This window comes from Coregonus clupeaformis, chromosome 13 (genome assembly GCF_020615455.1).
Source record: "Coregonus clupeaformis isolate EN_2021a chromosome 13, ASM2061545v1, whole genome shotgun sequence".
Taxonomy (NCBI): Eukaryota; Metazoa; Chordata; class Actinopteri; order Salmoniformes; family Salmonidae; genus Coregonus; species Coregonus clupeaformis.
Window position 1 is genome coordinate 46,556,875 of NC_059204.1, and position 26,854 is coordinate 46,583,728.

At 42.3% G+C, this 26,854-nt stretch overlaps 3 protein-coding genes across 9 annotated transcripts; 2 read left to right on the top strand and 1 right to left on the bottom strand.

The window, feature by feature from the left end:
• Positions 1-226: 226 nt before the first annotated feature.
• LOC121579628 (ras-related protein Rab-39B) lies at positions 227-3,134 on the bottom strand. Its single transcript, XM_041894382.1, has 3 exons — positions 2,784-3,134; positions 1,391-1,617; positions 227-1,097 (listed from the first exon to the last, which is right to left on the bottom strand). Exons 2-3 carry the CDS (start codon positions 1,603-1,605, stop codon positions 671-673), a joined length of 642 nt encoding a protein of 213 aa, XP_041750316.1. The 5' UTR covers positions 1,606-1,617; positions 2,784-3,134; the 3' UTR covers positions 227-670.
• Positions 3,135-3,280: 146 nt separating this feature from the next.
• Positions 3,281-6,394, top strand: rab38c (RAB38c, member of RAS oncogene family). The gene is made up of 3 exons (XM_041894383.2): positions 3,281-4,053; positions 4,573-4,841; positions 5,661-6,394. The coding sequence occupies exons 1-3, from the start codon at positions 3,861-3,863 to the stop codon at positions 5,820-5,822; spliced, it is 624 nt and encodes a 207-aa protein (XP_041750317.1). The 5' UTR covers positions 3,281-3,860; the 3' UTR covers positions 5,823-6,394.
• Positions 6,395-7,066: 672 nt separating this feature from the next.
• On the top strand, positions 7,067-26,521 carry LOC121579631 (phosphatidylinositol-binding clathrin assembly protein). 7 transcript variants are annotated; one of them, XM_041894392.2, is made up of 20 exons: positions 7,067-7,374; positions 7,753-7,898; positions 9,879-10,021; positions 10,292-10,367; positions 10,579-10,681; positions 11,006-11,099; positions 11,218-11,329; positions 13,139-13,245; positions 14,217-14,258; positions 16,312-16,397; positions 16,829-16,922; positions 17,042-17,175; positions 17,486-17,586; positions 19,418-19,549; positions 19,684-19,714; positions 19,869-20,007; positions 20,365-20,388; positions 20,497-20,553; positions 20,873-20,992; positions 23,252-26,521. In XM_041894392.2, exons 2-20 carry the CDS (start codon positions 7,769-7,771, stop codon positions 23,282-23,284), a joined length of 1,758 nt encoding a protein of 585 aa, XP_041750326.1. In that variant the 5' UTR covers positions 7,067-7,374; positions 7,753-7,768; the 3' UTR covers positions 23,285-26,521. The 7 variants fall into 7 exon arrangements, with proteins under 7 accessions (XP_041750326.1, XP_041750319.1, XP_041750321.1 ...); XM_041894385.2 differs by lacking the exon at positions 7,067-7,374 and adding an exon at positions 7,385-7,666; XM_041894387.2 differs by lacking the exon at positions 7,067-7,374 and adding an exon at positions 7,385-7,666 and having other exon boundaries at positions 23,270-26,521.
• The last annotated feature ends 333 nt before the right edge of the window (positions 26,522-26,854 follow it).

Genomic DNA, 26,854 nt, shown 5'->3' on the forward strand with positions numbered 1-26,854 from the left:
GAATATTTCTAACCTGTCTATCTATGGGTAACAGGGTTGACATGTTATGCTCGACCCGCTCAGTTTTCCACCACAAAACACCAGAAAATTGCAAAAACGAGTAGAACCAGCTCACCTGCTTTTACACTATGATTTCACTATTAGATGTTCAATGTTTCTTTAGAAAATTTTTTTTTAAGGAATAGCTTCACCATATTAAAATGAGAGTTCAGTTCACGTTACACATTGACCTTAAAATGAGGGACAGCCATAAATGAATCACTAATCATATGAAATTAATAATAATCTTCAGAAATGACTTTGGCAAAGCAACAAAATTTAACTTTGAGAAATGTTGGGATTAAGTGGGTTAAAATCCTCCTAGAAGTGACACAGGATTGACTGAGGGACATGTCAAAATGCAACAGGCTATTAAAATTCTATATTGGTGCACCATTTCTACTTAATATATCAAAGGGACACAAAAGGCCCTCTTTTCATGGAACGACCCAAATAGCTTTAACCATGTATTATTCAGTGATAGACTAGAGCAGATATGGCCTTCCAGTATTCAGGATAGGAGTGAGAGAGCCAAATAAATGCCAGGTGACAAGACGGGGAGCTAGTGGGTCATAATGTTACAGGAATACATGGGCTGGGAGGGGTAAAGCCAACTAGACAGACAGCACATTTAGCAGAGGCACCGGCGGTCACTCTTGGTGACCTCTTCTGAGGAGTGCACCACATTGGGCACAAAGCCACTCTTCACCCCTTCCCAGCCCTCCTGGATGTTGATGTCACCGCTCTTCACGAGCTCAAATATGTCCTGCGTTAGCTCAGTGAAGGCCTTTTCCACGTTGATGGCATCGCGAGCCGATGTCTCCACGTAACGCATGCCATAGGCACCTGCCAGCTTCTCAGCCTCCTGCTGGCTCACCTGCCTCTGGGACTCCAGGTCGCACTTGTGACCCACCAACAGGAAGACGATACTGTGAGGCTGGACATGACTGCGGGCCTCCTCCAGCCACTCATGCACATTCTGGAAGGAGCGACGGTTGGTGATGTCAAACAGCAGCAGCCCCCCAACAGAGTTACGGTAGTAAGCCCTGGTAATAGACCTAGAGAGGGTTGAGGGGGTAAGCAGAGAAGACAGACAGAATTGAGAGAAATTGTAAATATAAATATTGAGAAGCAGGGAAAGGAAAAAACAGAGGATGTGACAGAGAAGTGGTGAGGTTCAACATCAAGAAAGCGAAAGGGTATGTGATTAATAATATAGAGATAAAATTGCATATTGTTATAATAATTATATTTACAGATGACTATCAAAAAAACGTGTTTTAATTAAGACAAATTATTTCGTCTTTACAATGGAAGATTATAAAAGGAAAATATAATCTAAAAACAACACCTGAATCGCTCTTGTCCAGCAGTGTCCCAGATTTGAAGTTTAATGCGTTTCCCTGGCTCTATCTCCACTAGCCGTGAGAAGAAGTCTACACCGACTGTGGGGTCGGACACCTGCGCAAAGCGTCCCTCGGTGAATCGCCGGATCAGGCACGACTTTCCTACTGTCGAGTCCCCAATGACGATGAGTCGAAACTGGTACAGCCATATCGCTTCCATATCTCACAGAATCTATGTAAAAAAAAAAAAAAAAATCGTTGACGAATAGTAAATGGACTATAATCAACCTATAATCAAGTAGCCTAGCTTAAATCTAGAATCCTTAGTATCTACAGTACATCCATTAATGATCGCCTATATACCCATTCATTCTTTAAGAATATAACTCATACAGCAGGGTTCTTCAATTCCGGTCCTGGAGGGCCGAACACTTCTGTTTTTTATTTCTACCTGGTAGTTAATTGCACTCACCTGGTGTCCCAGGTCTGAATTAGCCCCTGATTAGAAGGAGAGGATGAAAAACAGAGGTGTTTCGGCCCTCCAGGACCGGAATTGAAGAACCCTGTCATACAGTATATGCCCCATGAGCTTAGTTAAACTGTTGTAAGCTTCCAACTGGGCACAGACGTGGAAACAACGTTGATTCACCAGTGTGTGTCCAGTGGGTTGTTTTACTCCAATGTTTTGTTTTACTCCAATTTTTGTAAACATTGTAAGTGTTATCCTTTCCGGCCTATTTTTTATGTAGTTCTGTGTGATAGGCCTGACAATTTTTTCGAGGCCTATTCGTAATGATGTGTGCGCGCAGGGCGCACAACATCCAAAATCGACTTGAGTGGTGCTAAGTAGGCCTATTAATTTTCGAATTCCAATAGCCTACAGCGGACGGACTAATTGCGTATTCTTGAAAAACAGTTGTCTGCTTGCCCTAGCCTACATTACAATGAGGGAAAGGCCGCTCCTCTTTCCAGGTTAAATGCACAGACAGCTCTTGCTAAATAACACTCGTATATTCAGCTCGCATAGAAACACTGTTGGTGCATAACTCGTATATTCAGCTCCCATAGAAACACCGTTGGTGCATAGCAAAGCCAATCAAGTGCAATAACATAGTGTTGACATAAAACCTTTTTTTTTTTTTACAAACAAAATTAAAAGGGGAGTTATGCAAATTTTTATGGACAAACAATAGGCTACATATTGAATACTCAAACGTGTTAGGTCTGGGCTACATAAGTCTGAAGTCTTACAATAAGCCATCTTAATTTAAAACACATTTAACTGATCTTCTTTCCGCCTTTCATAGATCGAGTTACAACGTTCTTCTCTATGGCAATGCCATATTAATCCATAATATACACATCCGCATGTAGGCCTACAAATTTATGTGCAATTACCTTGTTAGATGGGCGATCAACGCCTGGCAATAGCAAACCCCATGATCTTGACAAATATTTTTTCTCGAAAATGCTCTCTGAAACAGTGATCCCAGGAGGCCTAGTCAAACACGGTGTTTTACCCCAAGGAGTCGCAAATAGGCCTTGTCCTAGGCTATCGTTTTATTTTATTCTACACAGGGATTTGTTACTGTACTGGCGAGTTTGATGTGTAATAGGCTAATGGTCGTCCTTAAAACTTGTCGATGGTTTAATGTTATGGTAAATCCATGTTTAAAGATGGAGAGATGTTTTTGAAAATCCGCTGATGAAATGGCAGTAACAACTGCATCACATAGCCCGACTCATCCCTCATCAGCACCATTACCGTAAGAACCCAGACAGCAACGCAGCAAAAATTTATCTGCAATTACGCGCTGCTCTCAATAGAGGGTGCTACACTGGGTGCTATAAAGGGGAATTTAAATGTAAGTATTTTTTAGAAGATTAGGTTCGGGTTATCTTTGTGGGCAGCTGTGTAGTCTAATGTCTTCTGAATGATTAAATAGCTAGTGTGCGAATCATGCTATGAAGTAGACCTACAGTAGGCAGGGTAGAAGATAATGGGTGTGGCTGAGTCTAGGCAGTTTTCAAATGTTTTGGTAACATGACATCGGGTAGCAAACTGGTCTCGAAGCGACTGGAGGGAGAGAAACTAATTGCGGAGGTGTTAGAGCTATGGAGTAGACCTATCACAAATTTGATATTTTGAGGAGAAAGTTGGCCTATGCTGAAAATATTATAAGATCAAAAGTTGACCTTTCGTGTAGGCTACGGTCTATGGAATCAAGTTGGATTACATAATTAGCTTGACTTCATCCTTTGGATATGAAGGCATCATTTCGTATGGGTGCACCGTGACATAGGCCTACAGTAAACATTAAAAGTTCTATATGGAAACACTTGAAAGAATGTCAGGCTGTAGTTGGAACGGGATTAGTATTAAATCATCATCTGTCTTCCAGAAAGCCATCATCACTGGCAGATAGTGTATCCAGTGGTGTGCGTGTTGAATGGGCTGTTGTACAAAGTCAGACCATGCAGCAGGAGCATTTGTTCAAAGTTCTCGTTATAGGCGACCTTGGGGTCGGAAAAACGTCAATCATCAAGCGTTATGTCCATCAGATCTTTTCTCAACATTATCGCGCAACTATTGGTGTCGATTTTGCGCTCAAGGTTCTGCACTGGGACAGTGACACCGTTATACGACTACAGCTTTGGGATATTGCCGGTATGTCAAACCAGTCCATTTTACTTTCATATTTTACTTTATATGTCCATTCATTGTAATACAAGTGGTTTGGATGATACGTCAGACTTTATTAAAGTTTAGCATTTTGTGTAAAATCATATTTATGTTTCCAACAACTCAATAGGCTTATCAATGAATTATCACACTTTTATGATAATTATATTTAGTCTTATCCATAGATAGCCAATGTTTCATTAATCATCCTAATGAACGGTGTACAGTATTTCTCCCTATGGTATTTCATGTGCACTGTGGAGGAATGTGTCTTGTGTTGGGCTCAGCTTGTCTCATGCTCATATTATAGTCACATGAGCACAGCAGTTACTGCCAGCAGTCTCTCTCTCTCTGTAATATGAAAAACCTGACCAGTTTTTGGATTGTGCCATATCATAATGCAATATAATTAGATAGTTAAGTACATATAATTAAAGTATAGATACACCAGTGCTATGTGCCTCTGACCCTGATGTGTGCTGTTCTTGTATTTGTTTGTCCCAGGACAAGAACGCTATGGGAATATGACTCGTGTGTATTATCGGGAGGCAGTGGGAGCTCTGGTGGTGTTTGACGTGACCCGCGCCTCCACATTTGATGCCGTACTCAAGTGGAAGGACGATCTGGACACTAAGGTCACCCTGAGTCATGGCAAACCTGTCCCAGCTGTGCTGCTGGCCAACAAGTCTGATCAAGTCTGCTCCCAGCAGCCCAAACTGGACACATTCTGTCGGGAAAATGGATTTGTGGGATGGTTTGAGACGTCAGCCAAGGTGAGGAAGAAAGATACTGAGACAGATAGGGAAAGGCTTCAGCTTATTCCTCAAGCGTAGTCTGTAGTCCTAGCCCCTCCCAACTGCTGCCTGTGGGCTGCTCTATGACTGGCTAGAAAGTCTAGTGTTGCCCTAAAATACATCATGTCTGATCACTTGCAATGGAGTGTGTGTGTGTGTGTGTGTGTGACAGACAAGCCTCACAATCTCAATGATTCTAAACACATTCCAACGACTCCTGCTGGGGAACTTTCTAGCCGCTAACATTTGACAGTCTTGGCCCTATGGAAGATCCCTATGTAGAATGGTCTCTATTGTAAAGAACACACATTTGACAACAGCCTTTGATTGTCAGCTTGGGTTACCTTAAAGTGTTTAATGAAATGCATTCACACTCAGCTGATAAATACGTGAGATCAGTTGGAATGAAATATTAGCATACCCCGAGGTATATGACAAGGACACAGGCTAATTAGCCGAGGGGAATATGAACAGGAACGTGTGAAATGGTCCAGCAGGCTGTGGAAGGTGTGTTCCCTTCTCACAGAATGAACCTGAAAGGATGGGGACACTCACAGCCACTCTCTAATGAGTTACTCAGTTGGGTGTGAAGGCTGATTGGATGAATATGTCACTGGGGCCTACCCAGCGGATAGCTTACATTAATAATGATGAGAGATTAGCACAATCCTTCTGCCTGAGGTAAGAGGATTTTGAATCCTGAGCAGATCTGGCCTGGGAATACTCCCCATCTGAGATCATTCTGAGATCTAATTGTCATCTAGCTGTACATGATTTTGTTCTTGTTTTATCTTGTAGGAGAACACTAACATTGAAGCGGCAGCGAGATGTCTGGTTGAACATATCCTGACCAATGAAGAGAGCACAGTCTTGGATTCAGACCCAGACGTGCAGGTTCTGCCTGGGTTCAACAACAGTGTTAAAGAAAGAGTTCGCTGTGGATCATGTGACAAATTCTGACCCATCAAAGAGAATAGAGAAAAAGGAAGATCTTCAAGGGTTTGAATGTGTCTCTCTGTAGTCTGTCGGACTGTTCCAATTAAAGAACATCTTCAAGAGAAGCCGAAAGGGGCCATGGAAATAATATATTATGAGAGAGATGTGGTGTATTTCTCTATGTGGATTTATGATCATGTTTGTGTGAGAAATGGAAAAATAGTAATATAATGAGTGGAACATATTTATTTTCACAGGAAATACGTTATTGTAACTCCTTGGAGTGAACAACCGCTCTACATTGTGAAAACAGGGCTCTCCCTCATTTCAGTCCCTCAGACAACTAAATGACAAAGCAGAGAATTTCAGCAACGAGATGACAGTCAGATTATGATGTCTACAGTCATATAACCAAGGATATCTGACTGTGTGATATAAAGATGTTGTTATGATTGACATCAGACTGATACAAAAGGGGTGTTTCTGTTCATAGGAGGGGAACAACACTGTCACAGTGCTTTGGTGGATATTTACTGTACATGCAGTATAGGCCTATAGCTTTAACTGAATTAAAATGGCTTTTAATGTGTGGTTCAGCAGAGTTGTCTTTTCCATTTTTGTAGCCTATGTATTGACCATGTTAGTTGTCCAACACAGCATGTTAATGCAACATTGTTACTATGTAATTACATTATTACTACACAGGTATAAAAGGATAGTATTGATGTCAGTTCTCCTCTCATCCTCTTCTGCATCCTCCACGATGATCTGATCCCAGGATGAGGCTGGACTAGAAAGGGAGAGAACCAGTGAATTTAAAAAACGTTCATATAATTGGTAGCCTATAAAAATTGCATTTACATCCTGTACAGTATTTTGTAAAAGAGGAAGACATCTCAATGCCAAATCTGACTCATATTAGGGCTTTTATCTCACTTGCAGGCCGAGTAGAGTCACATTTTGGACAATAGGCCGAGATATTACATGTACTGTATATCCTACATTCCTATAGAGAGCTGCAGGAAACTGAGAAGCTGGTGATTTGTGAAAGGTTGTTGTTATAGTCCAATAACAATGGTATAACATCAATACCATCCTAACCCAGGGGTTTGTCTTCAGATGTGTCTGAATCTGATTGGACAGTCCTGCAGAGTCAGACAGATTCCATCCACTTCAAATCATGAAGCAGCTGCCTAAAATTCAATTGCAGTGTTCTGCTTTAAGATGCCCTCCCCGGACCCTTTCTGTGTTGCCCAATCAACCCCTTTCTAAGTCACCTGATTCATAGGCTACACTGCCATTTTACACATGAAGTTTGAGTGAAATAAATGAATAATCGACTACCTAACAAAAAAACATTTGTAAAAAGATTAAATGCAATCAGATTAAACCATATGGAGCACGGCAATTAAAGGATATGGGAAAACTAGGAGGAGTCATTGCTACAAGACCTCGACACGAACACAGAGAAGCTTGAGAGAAAATACATTAATATGCTATTTTGTAACGTCTTCAAAATTAGTCTAGCCCCAATCATAACCAGAGCGAACGTCGCGTGATCACCAACCGAGGATTGGTAGGCTAACTAATCAATGAGTGTTGCTCTGCTGATGCTCAATTGTATTAATGCAGGCTACTGTAGCAGCTGTACACTCTAGCCGGCATCACCATTGGAAAGCTATTACGGGGATATATTGTAGCATCGCGACCTCCGAACGAATCATTCTGAGCTGATATTGGTGTGGGTCGTTTGGGTTAGGTTTTTGGATTTGTATGTGTGGGACATTGGATTGCCATTTCGTTTACTGAATGTAGCCGTCAATTTTATTTGGCCGCCGTATGAATTCTCCCATCGAATTCGCGTCAGTGTACGTTTTTGTTTTCAGACGGGCAGTTTGTTTAGAGGGCACCCTCCCTATCATAACTAAAGACAATTTGATTTCTGATTCCCCAGTTACTGCTTTTGGAATATGTCTGGACAGTCTATCACGGATCGGATCGCTGCGGCTCAGCACAGCATGACAGGATCCGCTATAAGCAAAGCCGTTTGCAAGGCCACGACGCATGAAGTCAGCGGACCCAAGAAGAAACACCTTGACTGTAGGTTAAGTACACCACCAGTGCACCGCCGTTGCTACATGTTAGCAACAAAAGCATTGGTTACATTGAATATTCAAGACGACCTGTATTTGTCATTAAGTACATCATGTTTGGTTGGCCAAGGGTTTTCGAAATTATTCTATTAGGCTATGAATAATTGCGCATCATAGGCTTCAACAGCTCTGTAGTCAATCATTATCATACAGTGTCATTATCCTATAGTAGGCCATCGTGTTGTAGCCTAAACATGATGAGACAAATATGTTATTATCACTGAGTGTCATACAGGCAAATAAATCAATAACATGTATTTATAAAGGCCATTTTACATCAGCAGATGTCACAAAGTGCTATACAGAAACCTAGCCTAAAACCCCAAACAGCGAGCAATACAGATGCAAATGCACACATTGTGATCACAAATATCCTATTACCCCTTATTCATCATTGTATGTAATAATATTTGAGTACATTTCCCTTTTAATGTAACATTTTCTGGCAGCGTAGGTTTAAAGAAGCACAATTGGAGTCAGTCTACCTATTGCAAACCATTAACTCAATTTCCTACTGAGTTCTAGACGAAAATTAGTCTGATTTAGGTATAATACCTTAGTATATTGTGGTGTATGTAGCCTTTGAGTTTTCTCAGCTACTTTAGTTTGTGGTGCGCTGGTGTCCATGTGTCATTCATATTTGTGCAATGGCAGCAGTGTCATAGACAATCTTGATCTCAACATTTGTATGTGTGGAAATGTGGAACTGGAGTAATTATTGGATAGAAAGTATTTTCTCCACGTTTAACTACTGATGATTAGGTTAGGTGGCTTTATACCCAAATAATTACTTGACACAATCAACATTGTGTCCAGTCAATCAATTAAGATCAATCAGTCCTCTCCTGGGCTGCAACAAATGCCATAGACCCAGAGGGTTATTGGTTCAGTGGAATAATATATTGTCTGAAAAGAAAAGGTAGGCTGGTTGGGTCCCAGGTCTCAGCATGTGCTGCCAGTTTGGTTCTATTCAGGAAAAAATGTTTAATTGTAGAATTCTTTGCCCAACCTTTATCCAAAGTAATCCAACTGAATATTTTGGTCACCTTAGAGTCATGTTGAGTGGAATTACATAAGCTAAAATCTTGTAGTCATAGAAACTGCCATTTCTCTGAGTGGCATTTGGGAAGACTTCAAATGTGACTTAAAAATATGGTACCCTACTGCAATTTAGTTATTTAAAGAGTGTAATTCTTCTGGATTATCCTGACGTCTTTATATTCCCTTTATATTTCCTTTATGTTCCCTCTTAAGGTTTAGCATAAGCTTAGACTCCTCCTACAGTCAAATGTCTAGAAGGACTACCCAATCATATTTGAGGTTATTTTTATGACTGTCTGTTTTACAATCAGATTTCCAGTTTGAAATATTAATTGCAGATTAGTCACTGTAATTAAGGCAGAATAAGTGATAGTTAATTCACTAGTAAAAGGTATATTTTTGAAGGGTGGGAGGGGCCGAGCAGAGATCCAACTGCTGCTAGGGATTTTCAGCATGACAATATGTTTTAACTAGCACTTGTATTCCGCCTCGCCACGCTAGCGTCGCCCTTGTGTGGGTGCAAGCAAGCTAGGTAGTGCTAGCTATCAACAGCCAATCCAGTAGGGGCTGGAAGCTATAGTGAGCTTCGATCGGTCAAGCGCACCGATGTCGCAGAGTGTTTGCATAAAGTTCAGCTTCCCCAACTTTGCTCCCACCCTGTTCCAGTCTGTCGCCTAAGCTCGCGTCGCCAAATGATCCACCACCCACTTCGCTTCTCTTCAATTGGAAATGAATGGCTTTCCGTAGTTTCATCGCCCACATTGTCTTCAGTTAAGAGGCACTGTGTGTGAGTTGATCAACCTTAGTGTAGGGTCGAGTAGAATATATCTTAAGCACAGAAAGCACTATTATGTTTTCAATTGTCACCATTCTGTGTTGTTGGCAGACCTGATCCACTGCACCAATGAGCTGAACGTGAGTGTCCCCCACCTGGCTGACACGTTGTTTGAGAGGACGGCCAACAACAGCTGGGTGGTGGTGTTCAAGGCCCTTATCACCGCACACCACCTCATGATGTACGGCAACGAGGTGAGTCACTCACTGACAGACTGGCTTCACTGTTAAAGTGGACCTCTGTCGCTCAGTTGGCAGAGCATGGCGCTTGCAACGCCAGAATAGTGGGTTCAATTCACGGGACCACCCGTACAAAACATTTATGCACGCATAACTGTAAGTCACTTTGGATAAAAGCATCTGCTAAATGGCATACAGTATATTATTATATGTTATTCACTGATTGAGTCTTTATTCTTACTGGTTATGATCACACTCTTGCTCTCTCTGTATTTATCTCACCAGCGATTAATCCAGTATCTGGCGTCCAGAAACACACTTTTTAACCTGAACAACTTCTTGGATAAGGGAGCATTACAAGGTACTGTTGGGTATTTGTCCATGGAAGCAATTCCATACCACACTGTACATAAGTCACAGGCACAAAATCACTTAGAAACATTCAATGCATGAACAACAATGTGCAGTTCAAAATTTCAAACTGTCGTTCTGAATGCATTGCAGAGGTTTGGCTCTGTAAGCCTCCAGCTAGCACTTATACAAATACCAATACAATACTCCCTCTCTGCCAGGTTATGACATGTCAACGTTCATCAGACGCTACAGCAGGTATCTAAATGAGAAGGCCATGTCCTACAGACTAGTGGCTGTGGACTTCACCAAGATGAAGAGGGGGTAAGATGTCCTGTTGTGGCTAGTGTGGAACCTCAGAGTCATACTGGGATACATCATTTAGCTACATCAGTGTCCCTCCTCAAGAGCGACAAACAGTGGCTTAGGTAACAAACAGTGAAAATAATGGAGACAGGTCTTAAATACATTCAAGGTAACCCAGCTAAACTGGTCACTCATTTCAGCAGCCATTTTGGATATTGTGTGCATTATATTGAGTATCAGCATGGTTGACATGGAGATGCTTTATCTGTTTGAGTAGTTGTTTGAACGTGTTTGTCAGTCACTTGTCCTGTTAAAGTGGTCCTGCGTGTCTCTTGTTGACAGGGTCGATGGTGTGATGCGCACCATGACTGTTGAGAAGCTGATCAAGACTCTACCCATCATTCAGAATCAGCTGGATGCACTGCTGGACTTTCAGGTAGGCTGCAGGGCTGCATGGTTTTGGTGTTGGTGGTCCTTAACATCGGCTACATGATGACAGTGAGCTGTCTGCATGAACTCTCAATGTGTTGTCTCTTTATCTGTTCTCTTCCCAGGCTAACTCTAATGAACTGACCAATGGCGTCATCAACGGCGCCTTCATGCTGCTCTTCAAAGACTCCATCCGCCTCTTTGCTGCCTACAATGAAGGAGTTATCAACATGCTGGGTAAGTACACTCTGTTAGATAACTATGATGTCACTATGATGTCACTATGATGCCACTGTGATGCCACTATGATGTCACTATGCTGTTTGTAAATGTACACTACCGTTCAAAAGTTTGGGGTCACTTAGAAATGTCCTTGTTTTCCATGAAAACGTACATGAAATTAGTTTGAATAGGAAATATAGCAAAATGAATAGGAAATGTAGTCATTGACAAGGTTAGAAATAATGATTTTTAATTGAAATAATAATTGTGTCCTTCAAACTTTGCTTTCGTCAAAGAATCCTCCATTTGCAGCAATTACAGCCTTGCAGACCTTTGGCATTCTAGTTGTCAATTTGTTGAGGTAATCTGAAGAGATTTCACCCCATGCTTCCTGAAGCACCTCCCACAAGTTGGATTGGCTTGATGGGCACTTCTTACGTACCATACGGTCAAGCTGCTGTCACAACAGCTCAATAGGGTTGAGATCCGGTGACTGTGCTGGCCACTCCATTATAGACAGAATACCAGCTGACTGCTTCTTCCCTAAATAGTTCTTGCATAGTTTGGAGCTGTGCTTTGGGTCATTGTCCTGTTGTAGGAGGAAATTGGCTCCAATCAAGCGCCGTCCACAGGGTATGGCATGGAGTTGCAAAATGGAGTGATAGCCTTCCTTCTTCAAGATCCCTTTTACCCTGTACAAATCTCCCACTTTACCACCACCAAAGCACCCCCAGACCATCACATTGCCTCCACCATGCTTGACAGATGGCATCAAGCACTCCGCCAGCATCTTTTTATTTGGTCTGCGTCTCACAAATGTTCTTCTTTGTGATCCGAACACCTCAAACTTCGATTTGTCTGTCCATAACACTTTTTTCCAATCTTCCTCTGTCCAGTGTCTGTGTTCTTTTGGCCATCTTAATCTTTTCTTTTTATTGGCCAGTCTGAGATATGGCTTTTTCTTTGCAACTCTGCCTAGAAGGTCAGCATCCCGGAGTCGCCTCTTCACTGTTGACGTTGAGACTGGTGTTTTGCGGGTACTATTTAATGAAGCTGCCAGTTGAGGACCTGTGAGGCGTCTGTTTCTCAAACTAGACACTCTAATGTATTTGTCCTCTTGCTCAGTTGTGCACCGGGGCCTCCCACTCCTCTTTCTATTCTGGTTAGAGCCAGTTTGCGCTGTTCTGTGAAGGGAGTAGTACACAGCGTTGTACGAGATCTTCAGTTTCTTGGCAATTTCTCGCATGGAATAGCCTTCATTTCTCAGAACAAGAATAGATTGACGAGTTTCAGAAGAAAGTTATTTGTTTCTGGCCATTTTGAGCCTGTAATCGAACCCACAATTGCTGATGCTCCAGATACTCAACTAGTCTCAAGAAGGCCAGTTTTATTGCTTCTTTAATCAGCACAATAGTTTTCAGCTGTGCTAACATAATTGCAAAAAGGTTTTCTAATGATCAATTTGCCTTTTAAAATGATAAACTTGGATTAGCAAACACAACGTGCCATTGGAACACAGGACTGATGGTTGCTGATAATGGGCCTTTGTACGCCTATGTAGATATTCCATTAAAATCAGCCGTTTCCAGCTACAATAGCCATTTACAACATTAACAGTGTCTACACTGTATTTCTGATCAATTTTATGTTATTTTAATGGACCAAAAATTTGCTTTTCAAAAACAAGGACATTTCTAAGTGAACCCAAACTTTTGAACGGTAGTGTATACTATAGAAAAGAACTAGCCAAAATGCTTTTTGCTTTTTTCTTTTTTTCTTTTGTTCTTTCGCTGAGTTAACCTATCCTCTTTTTGTATCCTAAAGAGAAATATTTTGATATGAAGAAGAACCAATGCAAAGATGCCCTGGAGATTTATAAGACGTTTCTGAACAGAATGACCAAGCTGTCAGAGTTTCTCAAAGTTGCAGAGGTAATGTTTTCCCTTTTCCACTTGTGGTGAGGAAAAAAAGGTTTCAGATAGATCCAGCAGGAAGGTGGGGCTCTTCTCCCGGACCTCTGCTCCTCTCTCCTTTCTCTCTCTCTGTCCCTCTGTTGCCGTGTGGTGGAGGCTAATGCTGGTCATGAATGCAGAGGTTAGCCTATTAGTGGGCCTAAAAAGCTCATGGTGAAAGGCCCCTCCATGTGCTGCCTGTTTTGATGCCTGCGTTGCATGTCTTAGCAAGATGTTTTCTCTTAGTCTTTCCTTCCCTTTCTCACTTTTTCAATGAAGAATGTCTGCTGTTATCCAAGTAATGTACTACTTGATGAATGTCTGCTGTTATCCAAATAAAGTACTACTTGCAATTCATAAGGCCTTATTGCAAAGATAATCAGTATCTCTCTGTAGTTTTATAATTTCTTGTGCATTCTTTTAAAAGGCTTTCCTGCTGTCTTTACTGATTTGGTAACTATTTGGAGGAAGGTTTGGGGTGATGGGGGTGTGGTTCTATCCAAAAACTGGCTAACGTTGACTTTAAGGGCCCATTCATTTACTTGTTTAACAATGTGTTTGTCATTTATGCCCCTTTCTTTTTCGTTCAAAGTCAACATTAGTTGTGTGTTTTCTTTGGATGTTTCTCACCTTGCAGTCACATGAGTATTACAGCCCAATGTACCCGGCCCACCTGTCAGTGGCATTTCAGTGTGTAAACATTCATTTCAAACCAGTCTTCAGATCCTGTGTGTGAGTGTGTGTGTGTTTGTGTGTGTGTGTGGGCATGCCAATTCCCTCTCTGTTGTCTTTTTGTTGTTTTGTTTCTAGTCACTGCATGGAGTAATGGATCCTTTGGTTTGATTCTTCTTTCTCCCTCCTCCACACACCTACCCCTTTATTCTGTGGTTGAGTTTGTTTGTTTATTATGTTTGGTTTTTGTTTGCCCCCCCTCCTTTTTTGTGACACAGCAAGTTGGAATTGATCAGGGTGACATCCCAGATCTCACACAGGTCAGTGGTGCATTTCATCTCAATATCTCCCATGTAGTTCCATTCTAAACACTCTCATTCCCTACTCACCCTACAGGCTTCCAACCGCCCCCTCCTTTTTACCAGATTTACCTCCCTCTCTCTGAGCTCTAGAGTAGTCAGGGCCTACTTCCAAAATGAGTTTCTAATATGTGAACCTTGGATTCTGCTGCGCCATATTTCATATCCTAATTCTGGAGATTGTGCAAAACATAGTCTTCCTTGGTCTTACGTCTTTCAGCAGATTTTAGGTAGACGGATCCTTTATTTCTTTACTTTGATTTTAGTCTTTTGTATAGTTGAATCACAGTTTTCTAAAGTTAACCTACAAAAAAAATAGTTTTGTTTGTTTGATTTTGAAATGGAGCTGAAAAGTCAGGCGCCTTCAGCCTCTGTCCAAATATGGTCGTATGGTGCTTGTGTGAGGATGACATCCCTTGATAGAATAGCTTAGAGCCCTCAAACTCAACTCTGGACCTCGAAGCCAGTTCCACTGCATTTTTTCATTGTTCCCCTCTAATCAGGGACTGATTTAGACCTGGGACACCAGGTGTGTGCAATTAATTATCAGGTAGAACAGAAAACCGACAGGCTCCGGACCTCGTAGGGTAAGAGTTGAATACCCCTGGCTTAGAGGAATCAAGCTCTTGATTTCTCCTACAGTTTAACTTTGTGTTGCCTCAAAATTAACACTATTGTATATCTTTTTCCTGAAAAGATATCCCATCAAAATAGCTGTGGGGAGAGCAGTGAATGGTTTCTACCAAATAGGTTTCTGCAAATATTACTTGAATGGTGTACATAATGCAATCCTAAGCACTGCATAACATATGATGTGATGCTACAAAAACTTGTTGAATCTTTCTTCAATGACACTAATGGTGTTTCCCTCCACATGGGGAAAAATAAACATGAACAAATGTTTCTGTCAATTCTTATGTCATGTTTGCAGTGCTTATGAAGACCTTATGTATCCCTGCTCAACTAAATAGTAACCCATGTCTTTACTGAGATGGAGATTTTTTTTCTGTTAATTTGAAACTTTTAGTATATTCTAGATTTCTCTGAAGAAGGAATGTCATTATTCTCTCTTGTTCCCCCAAATAAGTATATGCAAATTCTTATTTTTGCAAGTTACTGCATGTGTTAAGATTGTATTCTATAATGAAAAGGAAATGTTGAGTTGAAACATGGGTATTACATGTGGAAAATGAATTCACTGAACCTGGTTTATTAAACCATCATTTTGTATGTCTTTATAAAATATGCGCTTCATTTCCCAAGTGTATACCTCATTTTCATCAGATGTTTGCCTTTCTGTGAGTTAACTCGTTTGGCTTCCAAACCTTTTTGAATTAGACACTAAGCTAATGACAACATTTTACTGTCTGCTAATATAATTTCTCCTCTAACCTGTAAAATACATGTATTGTATTGATATTCATAAATGAATGAATAGTTACTCAAATTATTATATCAAACGGAATCCATTGGTTAACTCACCATTTATGGACTGTGATTTCTGTGTGTGTGAGAGCATTTATACACACCTGTGAATGGGCTTCTAAGCTCCTTTCTGTATGCCAACAGACGATGTGATGTGTTCTGAACACCTCAGGAGCCGATACACTGTACAAATGACCTCCCAGGCCTGTGTACTTGCTTGCATGAGAGAGGACTGATCTGTGCATGTCTGGCTTGGAGCCAAACCTAATTATACCAGATGTATTGTCTTATGTAAAATACCTGCAAATATGGAGACTAGACTGAACATGAATAAGCTTAGGACAATGTGCCACTTGGCCGCTGTGTTTGTGTGTATGTGCGTGGCGTGTGTGCGGGCGTGTTTGTCTGTGTGCGGGCGCGTCTGTGTGCTTGTGCGTGCACAAATGTCTGTGTGCCTGTGCGCGAGTGTATGCAAATGTAGTATGTGTGTGCACGCTGTTGTTTTCCCAATTGTTCTACACAGTGCTATCCTCACCTTGTGCATTAATGCTGCTCCATGCCCAACCCTCCCCCTCTCTCTCTCCACCAGGCCCCTAGTAGCCTCCTGGAAGCCCTGGAGCAGCATTTGGCCTCTCTGGAGGGCAGGAAAATCAAGGAGCTCTCCACAGCCACCAGGTAACCAACAAACAGACATACACACACACACACACACACACACACACACACACTGATGCTAATGTTTCAGGCTTTGCGTCCGAAGGAGGCATTTCAAAACATTTATCACTCACTGAAGCTTTGGTAGATATGAGGATGAATATGCAAATGATACTGTACCAGTGATCCACCATCAGCTAGTAGTTCTTCTGGACTACAACAGAAACGCAACCTCATTTATCATGCAGTTGGGAGTGTTTACTGTCAGTGCTGATCATCATCGGCTGTGTGTGTGTATGTCAGACCTGTCTATTACATTGCAATAATGGCACACAGAGTCAGAAACATTCACTAATACATGAATGATTCATTAGTGGTCAGTCCCAGAGTGCTGTGTGTGTGACAGTGAGTGTGCGTGGTGGTCACTGATAAGTGCTGTGTGGTCTCTCCAGAGCTAACACCTTGTCTAGTGCTGTGTCGTCACTGTCCAGCACAGGAATCTCCCTCAGCCGCATGGACGAGAAGGAGGACGAGAACAGGCTGAAGGTCAGACACGTTTTATAACACGTTTTCATTACAGTGTAGATACAGTGATGTATGAATGTTTTTTCAACCCTGTTGTACTCTCACTTTTTGCGGCTTCACTTTATGTGTTTGTCCCACAGGATGAGGGAGCCAAGGTGATTGACATGCAGACGCCGACCGTCTCTCCCAGCGCCCAGTCAGTGGGCAGTGCCAACAGCAGCAGTGGGGCCACAGATGTCTTCTCCAACTCATCTGTTGTATCCGTTACAAATAAGTAAGCAGACCTACTGTCTGATAATCCTTGTGTTTAAGTTCAAACCTATGGGTATGTTTCACCCACGTTTGTTCGATTTGTATAATATATACTGTATGTATCTTATTAAAAATGGCAGCTAGTTAAATCACTTCATAGTGTATTAGTTGGGTTATTAGTGGAAAGGACCTGTGAGCCAAGTTAAAATGGATGTCTGTATGGCAGTGTTCCAAGCGTTTGGTCCTGTCCACTGTAACTCTCTCTCTCTGCCCTGTGGCCTGAAGGGGTCTGCTCTGCTGTGCTTTTTATCCCTGTCTCTCTATTTCCCCAGCGTGCCAAATCTCACCAGTGACCTGTTCAACCTCCAGCCCACCTTCAACCCAAACATCCAGACCATACACACTGTGCCGTCTAACAACAACGCCTGGGGAGGTGAGGGACACAGAAGCACACACAGACTCCACGTACACACGCGCGCGCACACGCACGCACACACACAATGTATACTCTTGAGAACGATTGAGTGTATTTAAAACGAAGGCAGGTACATTAAGCAGATTGTGATGGACAGAAATCAGTCACTGCAGGACATAAATAAGATATGAATTTATGTCAACCCCAACCTTTATGAGAAGAAGTGAAATGTCCAGTTGTGTCCCCAATGCAATTTCCTCCTCTCCTCTTCCCACCTATGATACCTATCCCTGCTGGATGCCCTCTCTCTCTGATTGGTGAGTCAACATGGCTTGTATCACTCTACTGGATAGCTGACAGAACTGAAATGGCATTACAATATGCCTGAGGCTAGGGTTATTGCCTGTAGCATGACTCGCTCTCTCCCTGTGTAACCTGCAGCCTGACGCTCTCTCTCTCTCTCTCTCACTCCCTCTTTCTCTCTCGTTCTTTCTCCCTCTCTCTCTTTCTTTCTCTCTCTCACTCTGACCTGAGACTGACTTTGACTCTCTCTCCCTGTGTGACCCAGACCTAGTGCTGAGTGATTAACCATCTTTTTTGTTGTTGTTGGGGTTATTAAACAACTAATTGACCGATGTCGGTTCAGTTACTTGAATTCCATTTAGTTCTGTTTTTTTTGTGATCCCAATGCGCTGTTTCTCTAGAGAGAAATCCAATCAATCACAAGAGAAATAATGTAAAGAACTATGTGCGACGCTGGTCTGAGTTGTAGTTTTCATGAAGCAAATATTCAACCTAGTTCAGCGCCGAAATGTGGTAAGTAATTACAATGACAATAATCCATTGCACTTTTACGCCTGCTACGTTAGGATACACACAGACAACATACATCACATGAGAGAGGAATGTACACAACAGAACAAAGAGAGGAATAGAGAGTTTGTGAAAGTATGCCTTATCTACATATCAAACTAGTAAAATGATTTAGTTAGACAGTTCTGCAGCATACTTAGGCAGGCTAGCATAGCTAAATAGGATGACTAAAGACAGTACAGTATGGGGAGCACAGAGATAACGTTAGATCAGTGGTACACAAACTTTATTTTTTCCCCAATAATTCCTGGGGACCCAATTGTTTTCCAAATAATTTATTACGACCCCACCCCAAATCTAATGAAGCAACCTTTAAATTGATACATTTTGATTTTTACATCAACAAATAACCTTCAATTAGTTGCATTTTCATCTCTTATCAAAAGGAAAATAAACCAATAGACATTTACTCAATAGAATTGTATCTTTCTAAATATATTTCTCAAAAAAACAATAATATGTACTCTTAATGTTTTGTTCCTAATTTTGGCAACCGCACTGCAGTTGGGGTCATGACCCCTACTTTGAATACCACTGCGTTAGATGTTCTGGCTGCCTGGCTGCTACTACCTAAGCCGAGATGAGATGATGACTGAATGAAAAATAATGAAGTCATTAAATAAAAACTAATAGTAATATACACAACTGAAATATTTTATTATTTCATTGTAATTTCCTATTTTTCTATTGATGTCTACCCAATGTGGACCTGCCAGAGACTATGGAATATTTTCAATGTTTTGGCAATTGAATGTTCACTATTTTTAAAAATAATTTTAATGTCATTATTCAATAATGCATTTCATGTAAAAAAATAATAATCGAAACCGAAACTGAACTGACCTCAAAAAGCACTAATCACTCAGCATTAGCCAGATCTGACTCTCTCTCTCTCCCTGTGAGACCTGGAGCCTGACTCTCTCTCCCTGTGAGACCTGGAGGCTGATTCGCTCTCCCTGTATGTCTCTGTCCTCAGGTTTGGGGCTCCCAGGTGACCTGCTGAAGCCAGCTCAGCCCACACACATCCACAGCCCTGGGATACCACTGCAATCTGGGGGGAAGATGATGCCCACTGACCTGGACTCCTCCTTAGCCAACCTTGTTGGCAGTGAGTCTTTCTCTCTCTTTTACATGTAGCTTTGCGTATTCTTTTGTTTTTCAGTAGTCATAAAATGGTAATACACAGTAATGCTCTGTAACAGCATCTAAACATGTAACATATCTTAATCGCTCATTTTCCAGACTTGCAGTTCGGAGGAACATCAGCCAAAAAGTGAGTATATGATATTTGAAAAGGAGCTGAGAGCAAAGTACCTAAATTAATATATTTGGAGTTAGTTATTCATCCTCAAGCATTTGTGAATCCTGATCTAATTTGTCTTGCTCTAATGTGGTGAGTGTATTTGACCCCTGTGTTTGTCCCTCAGGCCAGAGCTCCAGTGGACCCAGCTGGTAGAGAAGAAGCCAACAGGGGGGACTCACTGGCAGTCCAAAACAATGTGCACTACCCCCAACTGGAACCATCACGCTCCCATGGCTCCTCAACCGATGCCCATACCACAAATGGTGAGACATACACTCCTGCTCACGCTCACGAAATATAATACTGAGGACAAGCCAGCAATGCAAAAGGTAGCTTTGATATGTACTTTTTCCTTATGGAATCTAGTAGCACACATTAGAAACTCTGTGATTGGCTGCAAATCACATCTTGGAAAATGGAAGTGGTTATTGCAGTTCTTCACGAGCGCTGGCGATTCTCTTTTGCCCTCAATCCGTTTGCACTCTAATGGTTTGTCTTCTCTTTTCACTTTGTTTTTCATCCGTCGTCTCTCTTACTTTTCCACTGAATTATCCGCCATCCATTCCTATCTGCATTTGCCTCTTTCCCTCCTCCTCTTTTCCTCAACCCTAATGCTGCAGAATGGAATGATCTATACTGGCTATGTAAGTACATGACTATCTGTAGAGAGAGTCACTGCATTTACCAGAAGTGTTTTCCTCAGTGTGCTCTACTGGTCTTCCATTGTTCCATTTCACCCTTTCTCTCCGTAGGCTCCAGCTCCAGTGGCTTTTCCAATGACGACACCTCAAGTGCCTGTTTATGGAATGGTAAGGAATGATCTGCACTATGGTACAGTACCCAGGCCTAACAATCAAATCAAATACCATTTTATTAGTCACATGCGCCGAATTCAACAGGTGTAGACCTTACCGTGAAATGCCTACTTACAAGCCCTTAACCAACAATGCAGTTCAAGAAATAGAGTTAAGAAAATATTAACTAAATAAACTAAAGTTAAAAAATTAAAAAATTAAAGTAACACAATAAAATAACAATACAAATATGAGGTCGGGTCTGAGGGGGGATCTGCACACCAAGACCATTGATCCCCAGTTTACATTTCATCTCTCTCTCTCCCTGTCGTAGATGCCTCCTCATCAGATGGGGCAGATGGGTGGAGTCCCTATGATGGCACCACAGCATATGATGTACAACCAGCCTGTCCTTCGGCACACCAATCCATTCGCCCCCATGCCAGGAGCCCAGGTAATCCCACTGTCCACTCCTCACTGTCCACTCCTCACTGTCCACTCCTCACTGTCCACTATCCACTGTCCACCCTTCACTGTCCACTCCTCACTGTCCACTCCTCACTGTCTACTCCTCACTGTCCACTCCTCACTGTCCACTCCTCACTGTCCACTATCCACTGTCCACTCCTCACTGTCCACTCCTCACTGTCTACTCCTCACTGTCTACTCCTCACTGTCTACTCCTCACTGTCCACTATCCACTGTCCACTCCTCACTGTCCACTCCTCACTGTCCACTATCCACTGTCCACTCCTTCACTGTCCACTCCTCACTGTCTACTCCTCACTGTCCACTATCCACTGTCCACTCCTCACTGTCCACTATCCACTGTCCACTCCTTCACTGTCCACTCCTCACTGTCCACTCCTCACTGTCTACTCCTCACTGTCCACTATCCACTGTCCACTCCTCACTGTCCACTCCTTACTGTCCACTCCTCGCTGTCTACTCCTCACTGTCCACTATCCACTGTCCACTCCTCACTGTCCACTCCTTCACTGTCCACTATCCACTGTCCACTCCTCGCTGTCTACTCCTCACTGTCCACTATCCACTGTCCACTCCTCACTGTCCACTCCTTACTGTCCACTCCTCACTGTCTACTCCTCACTGTCCACTATCCACTGTCCACTCCTCACTGTCCACTATCCACTGTCCACCCTTCACTGTCCACTCCTCACTGTCCACTCCTCACTGTCTACTCCTCACTGTCCACTATCCACTGTCCACTCCTCACTGTCCACTCCTCACTGTCCACTATCCACTGTCCACCCTTCACTGTCCACTCCTCACTGTCCACTCCTCACTGTCTACTCCTCACTGTCCACTATCCACTGTCCACTCCTCACTGTCCACTCCTCACTGTCCACTCCTCACTGTCTACTCCTCACTGTCCACTATCCACTGTCCACTCCTCACTGTCCACTCCTCACTGTCCACTACCCACTGTCCACTCCTTCACTGTCCACTCCTCACTGTCTACTCCTCACTGTCCACTATCCACTGTCCACTCCTCACTGTCCACTCCTTCACTGTCCACTCCTCACTGTCCACTCCTCACTGTCTACTCCTCACTGTCCACTATCCACTGTCCACTCCTCACTGTCCACTCCTTACTGTCCACTCCTCGCTGTCTACTCCTCACTGTCCACTATCCACTGTCCACTCCTCACTGTCCACTCCTTCACTGTCCACTATCCACTGTCCACTCCTCGCTGTCTACTCCTCACTGTCCACTATCCACTGTCCACTCCTCACTGTCCACTCCTTACTGTCCACTCCTCGCTGTCTACTCCTCACTGTCCACTATCCACTGTCCACTCCTCACTGTCCACTCCTCACTGTCCACTATCCACTGTCCACTCCTCACTGTCCACTCCTCACTGTCCACTATCCACTGTCCACTCCTCACTGTCCACTCCTTACTGTCCACTCCTTGCTGTCTACTCCTCACTGTCCACTATCCACTGTCCACTCCTCACTGTCCACTCCTCACTGTCCACTATCCACTGTCCACTCCTCACTGTCCACTATCCACTGTCCACTCCTTGCTGTCTACTCCTCACTGTCCACTCCTCGCTGTTTACTCCTCACTGTCCACTATCCACTGTCCACTCCTCACTGTCCACCCTTCACTGTCCACTCCTCACTGCCTACTCCTCACTGTCCACTATCCACTGTCCACTCTTCACTGTCCACCCTTCACTGTCCACTCTTTACTGTCCACCCTTCACTGTCCACCCTTCACTGTCCACTCTACACTTTCCACCCTTCACTGTCCACTCTTCACTATTCACTGTTCACTATTCACTATTCATTATTCACGATCCACTCCTCACTCTCCACTCCTCACTCTCCACTCCTCACTCTCCACTCCTCACTCTCCACTCCTCACTGTTCATTCCCCAACCACTTCTGACATGTGAATCATGATTCAAGGCATCAGTTCCTAAGTAGGCTAATCATAATCAGAATTGTAATGCTGTCTCTGCTGCTTTATAATGTATCAGTTACTGTTTAATACTTAATTTGTCAATGCTAATTACTGTTTGTTTGCCAGTAGGTTCTGGAATTATTTAAGATCTTGTTACTATAAAACCTTTTTTTGTGGTATTACAGTAACCCTTTTTTCTTTCACTGAAATATTTCCAGAGGCTAGAATCGACAATCTAAAACCTTTTACAACTAGACAGATATTATTAAACCGTAACAGGCTTATTTTCCTATGCAGATGCACTTCATGTAGGACTGGGAGTATCTTACCATGACAGTAAAGCAGAGAGACAAAACAAACCAATCCAGAACCAAATACAACGCAAGATGGAGGAGAGAAAGGAGCAGAAGATGGTGGTGGAGACAGACTGGAGATGTGTTGGTGTCAGTGCTCTTTCAGTGGCCTCTCTGTGGGATAGAACCTCTGTTACATTCTGCATCATGGCTGATATAAGAGTCCCATCCAAGTCCTTTGACAAGTCATAGCTCACATTCATTCTGTATTTGATTTGCTCATTTGAATGGGTATTGTTCTGTCTGTTAAACCCATGCTATGATGACAGCTGTATTCCAGTTTGGAGCTTGGCCCTTTGCAGTGAATTCCAGAAAACTGCCATCACCCCCATCCACAAGTGTCAATGGACTTGAATCAATGTGAACTTTGCCAAGGGTGTACATATGCATTGTCCAATTAGAATCTCATACAAACCACTACAATACTGCTACGTCTTTTCTCTCTAATGTTAATGTCAGAGTTGCAGTTGCCACCATTGTAACATGGAAAAGTGTGTGTCCCTTTTCATGCATTTCAATCAATGTTCACCAACATTCTGGAGTTGACTCAGTATTCGTTTCATTTTGTTGTAACTGCCAATTCCACAACCTGTTATAGTAAGACATTGGATAAATGGCTTGGAGACACATGGTTTGTGTATGTGTGCATGTACAGTATATCTGTCTGTATGTTCATTTGCAGTGCACTCAGATCTAAATGTACAAAAGCTATTGTGTAATGTTTTCATAGGTTCCTGTGAAAGCTATGATCTGTGTGGCAAGGGTTGACCACTGCGCTAGTTTTAAATGGAGCACTCCATGCCTACATAGACCTACAGTATACTCCTAGGAAAGAAATGAAGAAGGCCCACTCATTTCATACGGAACCGTCATAAGTCATAACACATTCTGCCTCTGCTGTGCCGCCCATTGTTCACTCTGCTTGATGCTATTCGAGGTTGTTTTATACGTGATCCATGTTTCTTTAGCTACCACAACAGTGCATGAAACTTCCCGCCATCTCATTCGATTCTGCTCTTTGAAACCGGTTGCGTATTTTTTTGTTGATATGCTGTTCTTGTAATGGTCCTACCAGTCTTGCCCTGTCAGTGAGTAAACGTTGGGAGAGTAAGTTCTTTGTGTTTCTTCTCTAGCTAACCGTATTGCTCCAGGTTGATACCCAATGAGTTGTTGCATGTGTCATTGTTGTGTTTCTGAGTGGCAGTTATTTTAGTGTAGCTCCTCACGAACCACTGGAGAATGTTGTTGAGGAGCGGTTTCTGAGACTGCTTCATGAGACAGTAAAACTGACACTCGCTCTAGTAAATCAGCAACTATCTGCCACATTCTAACTCCAGCCCCAGAGAGAGCCTAGCTTTCTGTCCTGGACATTTTCCCGAAGGCAGTGGACAAGTGAGGAGGAAGTAGAGAGATCTGTAAATGTGATCGAGGGTCATGTCTGTCAGAAACTCCCCAATGTACGTAACGGTGACAGACAGACAGCATATATAGCACAAACCCTGGAGGGGTGAGCGTTCTAATGCACAAAACTAAAACCATTGCTGGGATGTACAGTCAAAGGGGCCGGGGAAATCCTTGTTTTCTATTGATTGTGTTTCTATATGTCCATGCCTTCCCAGTGAGATAAACAGGGTAGTGTTCCTCAACGAGGCCTCCCAGCTTCTGGGTCCTCCGAGGTCAGTGGGGTCACTGAAGTCATCCAGGCCATCCGGTAGTGTGTATTTAGCAATGAGTAGTCAAGTGTCGTAACGTGTCTCAATACATGTCCGTCGTCTGTTAGATTGCTATAGAACCTCTCATTCTGCTATTCATTGGCTCTGTCGGACTACCGCATTCTGATGCCCTGGGACCAGCCCACATTTTGTAGATGTTCTTTGAAACGTAGTTCTGTCTCAATGTCATCTGTGTCAATTGAATGCTTTTATGCAAGTTCATGCAGTCCCATAGACCAATTCTGACTGTTACGCTGTCCTCTGTATATAACCTTGTGTGTTTTTGACATGTGCTCTGAAAGTGATAGCCTATTGGGAGACATGGGTTGTAATTGCTGTGTCTGTGGTGGGGTGATTGTATTTGGCAGTGTCATGGGGTCTACGTCTGTAATGTTTGTGTACATCTTGATGAGGGATGGGGGTTAGGTTCAACAGTATCAAAACTGGTCTACCAAGAGTGTCTTCATTGTGGCAGTGGACACTGTCATCTCCGTACAGGAACATTTTGCACCAAAGTCATCAAGCGCAGCTTTTCTCAAGGTCACATTGCTGATATCCAATTTGGAGGAATTTGATTTCAGCGACAAGTCTTTTTGCATGATTAGTGTTGTCTTTTTATTGACTTGTGTGCCCGGTAAAAAGCATGGTCATATGTGAAATTTCACTTACCGGTGTGTTTGCAAATGTTTAGGAATTTCTCCATGAGATTTTACTTACCTCTTTACATAAGCATTCATTAGCATTCATAAATGTGTGTGTCCCACCAGATATAACTGTAAGTCTGTTTTGCATTTGAAATGCAATTTGGAGCAATTCAAAGCTCTATCAAATATCAACTCAGTTATGAGACCACACATTTGTGAAACAACATGAATGTAAAGGCTATGCATCACCTAGCTAGCTAGACATTAAAGTCTTGTAAACCCCTCTTTATTAAAGCGTTGCTATTTTCAATACCTTTGTTGAACGCTTGCTCTTTTTTTTGAGTACTCTGCCAACATTTTTGGACATCTCTAAGTATGTTCAGTCTTGTCCCTCTTCCATTGGATCACGTCATTCTTTGCCTATATTGGTCATCTTCCTTTGCGTTTGCAGTGGAAAATCCCACTCCCATATCTTTTAGCCACTAAAAGATGTCAACATGCATTGTCACTTTTTGCCTGATGTACTCTGGCTATGTATAATATACATTTATGCATTTCACAATATGAGCACAGTATACTTATCTATTGTCTACTGTATTCTATTCTATATTGTCCATCTGAAAACTGTCTTTTTTTTTTTTCTGTGATGAAACAAAGCATTGTCCAGGATGTCCTGTTTTGGAAGTGAGGGTCCATACCTTTTTCATTTATTTTTGTACATCAAATGGATTGATAACACATAATACACTGTATTGTCAATGCTAACTTACATTGTTATCAACAATTGGTTCTTATTTTAAATGCAGAGGTTGTTGTTTTTGAATAAAATGTCATATGTTGCTCAGGTTTTATGTCGTTATTTAGCAGCAGTCCTCATCTTATTTGTATTTATTTATTATTATAATTTATTTATTATCTTGCTGCTCATTGTAGCCTCTGTACCTTTCACCAGTGACAGCTTGTTGGTAGAGACAGCTTGTTGGTAGAGACAGCTTGTTGGTAGAGACAGCTTGTTGGTAGATGTGCAATGCATGTTTCTATTGGATATACCGATAATCACCTTGACAGCTAATATCATCAGGTTAAAGCATCATGCATACTCATGAATAACTGTGAGATCGGATCATATGAGTTGGATATGAGAGAGCCTTGAAGCACTATGTCACTCACAAA

Bases quoted from the DNA above. Each gene is read 5' to 3' on its own strand.
- LOC121579628 (XM_041894382.1), bottom strand. From the start codon at position 1,605: ATGGAAGCGATATGGCTGTACCAGTTTCGACTCATCGTCATTGGGGAC. The intron at 1,098-1,390 runs GTGTTGTTTTTA...AACCCTCTCTAG, and splicing joins GCTGGACAAGAGCGATTCAG to GTCTATTACCAGGGCTTACT.
- LOC121579631 (XM_041894385.2), top strand. From the start codon at position 7,638: ATGAATTCTCCCATCGAATTCGCGTCAGT. The intron at 7,667-7,752 runs GTACGTTTTTGT...CTGATTCCCCAG, and splicing joins CCCATCGAATTCGCGTCAGT to TTACTGCTTTTGGAATATGT. The intron at 20,389-20,496 runs GTAAGTACATGA...TTCTCTCCGTAG, and splicing joins GAATGATCTATACTGGCTAT to GCTCCAGCTCCAGTGGCTTT.
- rab38c (XM_041894383.2), top strand. From the start codon at position 3,861: ATGCAGCAGGAGCATTTGTTCAAAGTTCTCGTTATAGGCGACCTTGGG. The intron at 4,054-4,572 runs GTATGTCAAACC...TGTTTGTCCCAG, and splicing joins ACAGCTTTGGGATATTGCCG to GACAAGAACGCTATGGGAAT. The intron at 4,842-5,660 runs GTGAGGAAGAAA...TTTATCTTGTAG, and splicing joins GGTTTGAGACGTCAGCCAAG to GAGAACACTAACATTGAAGC.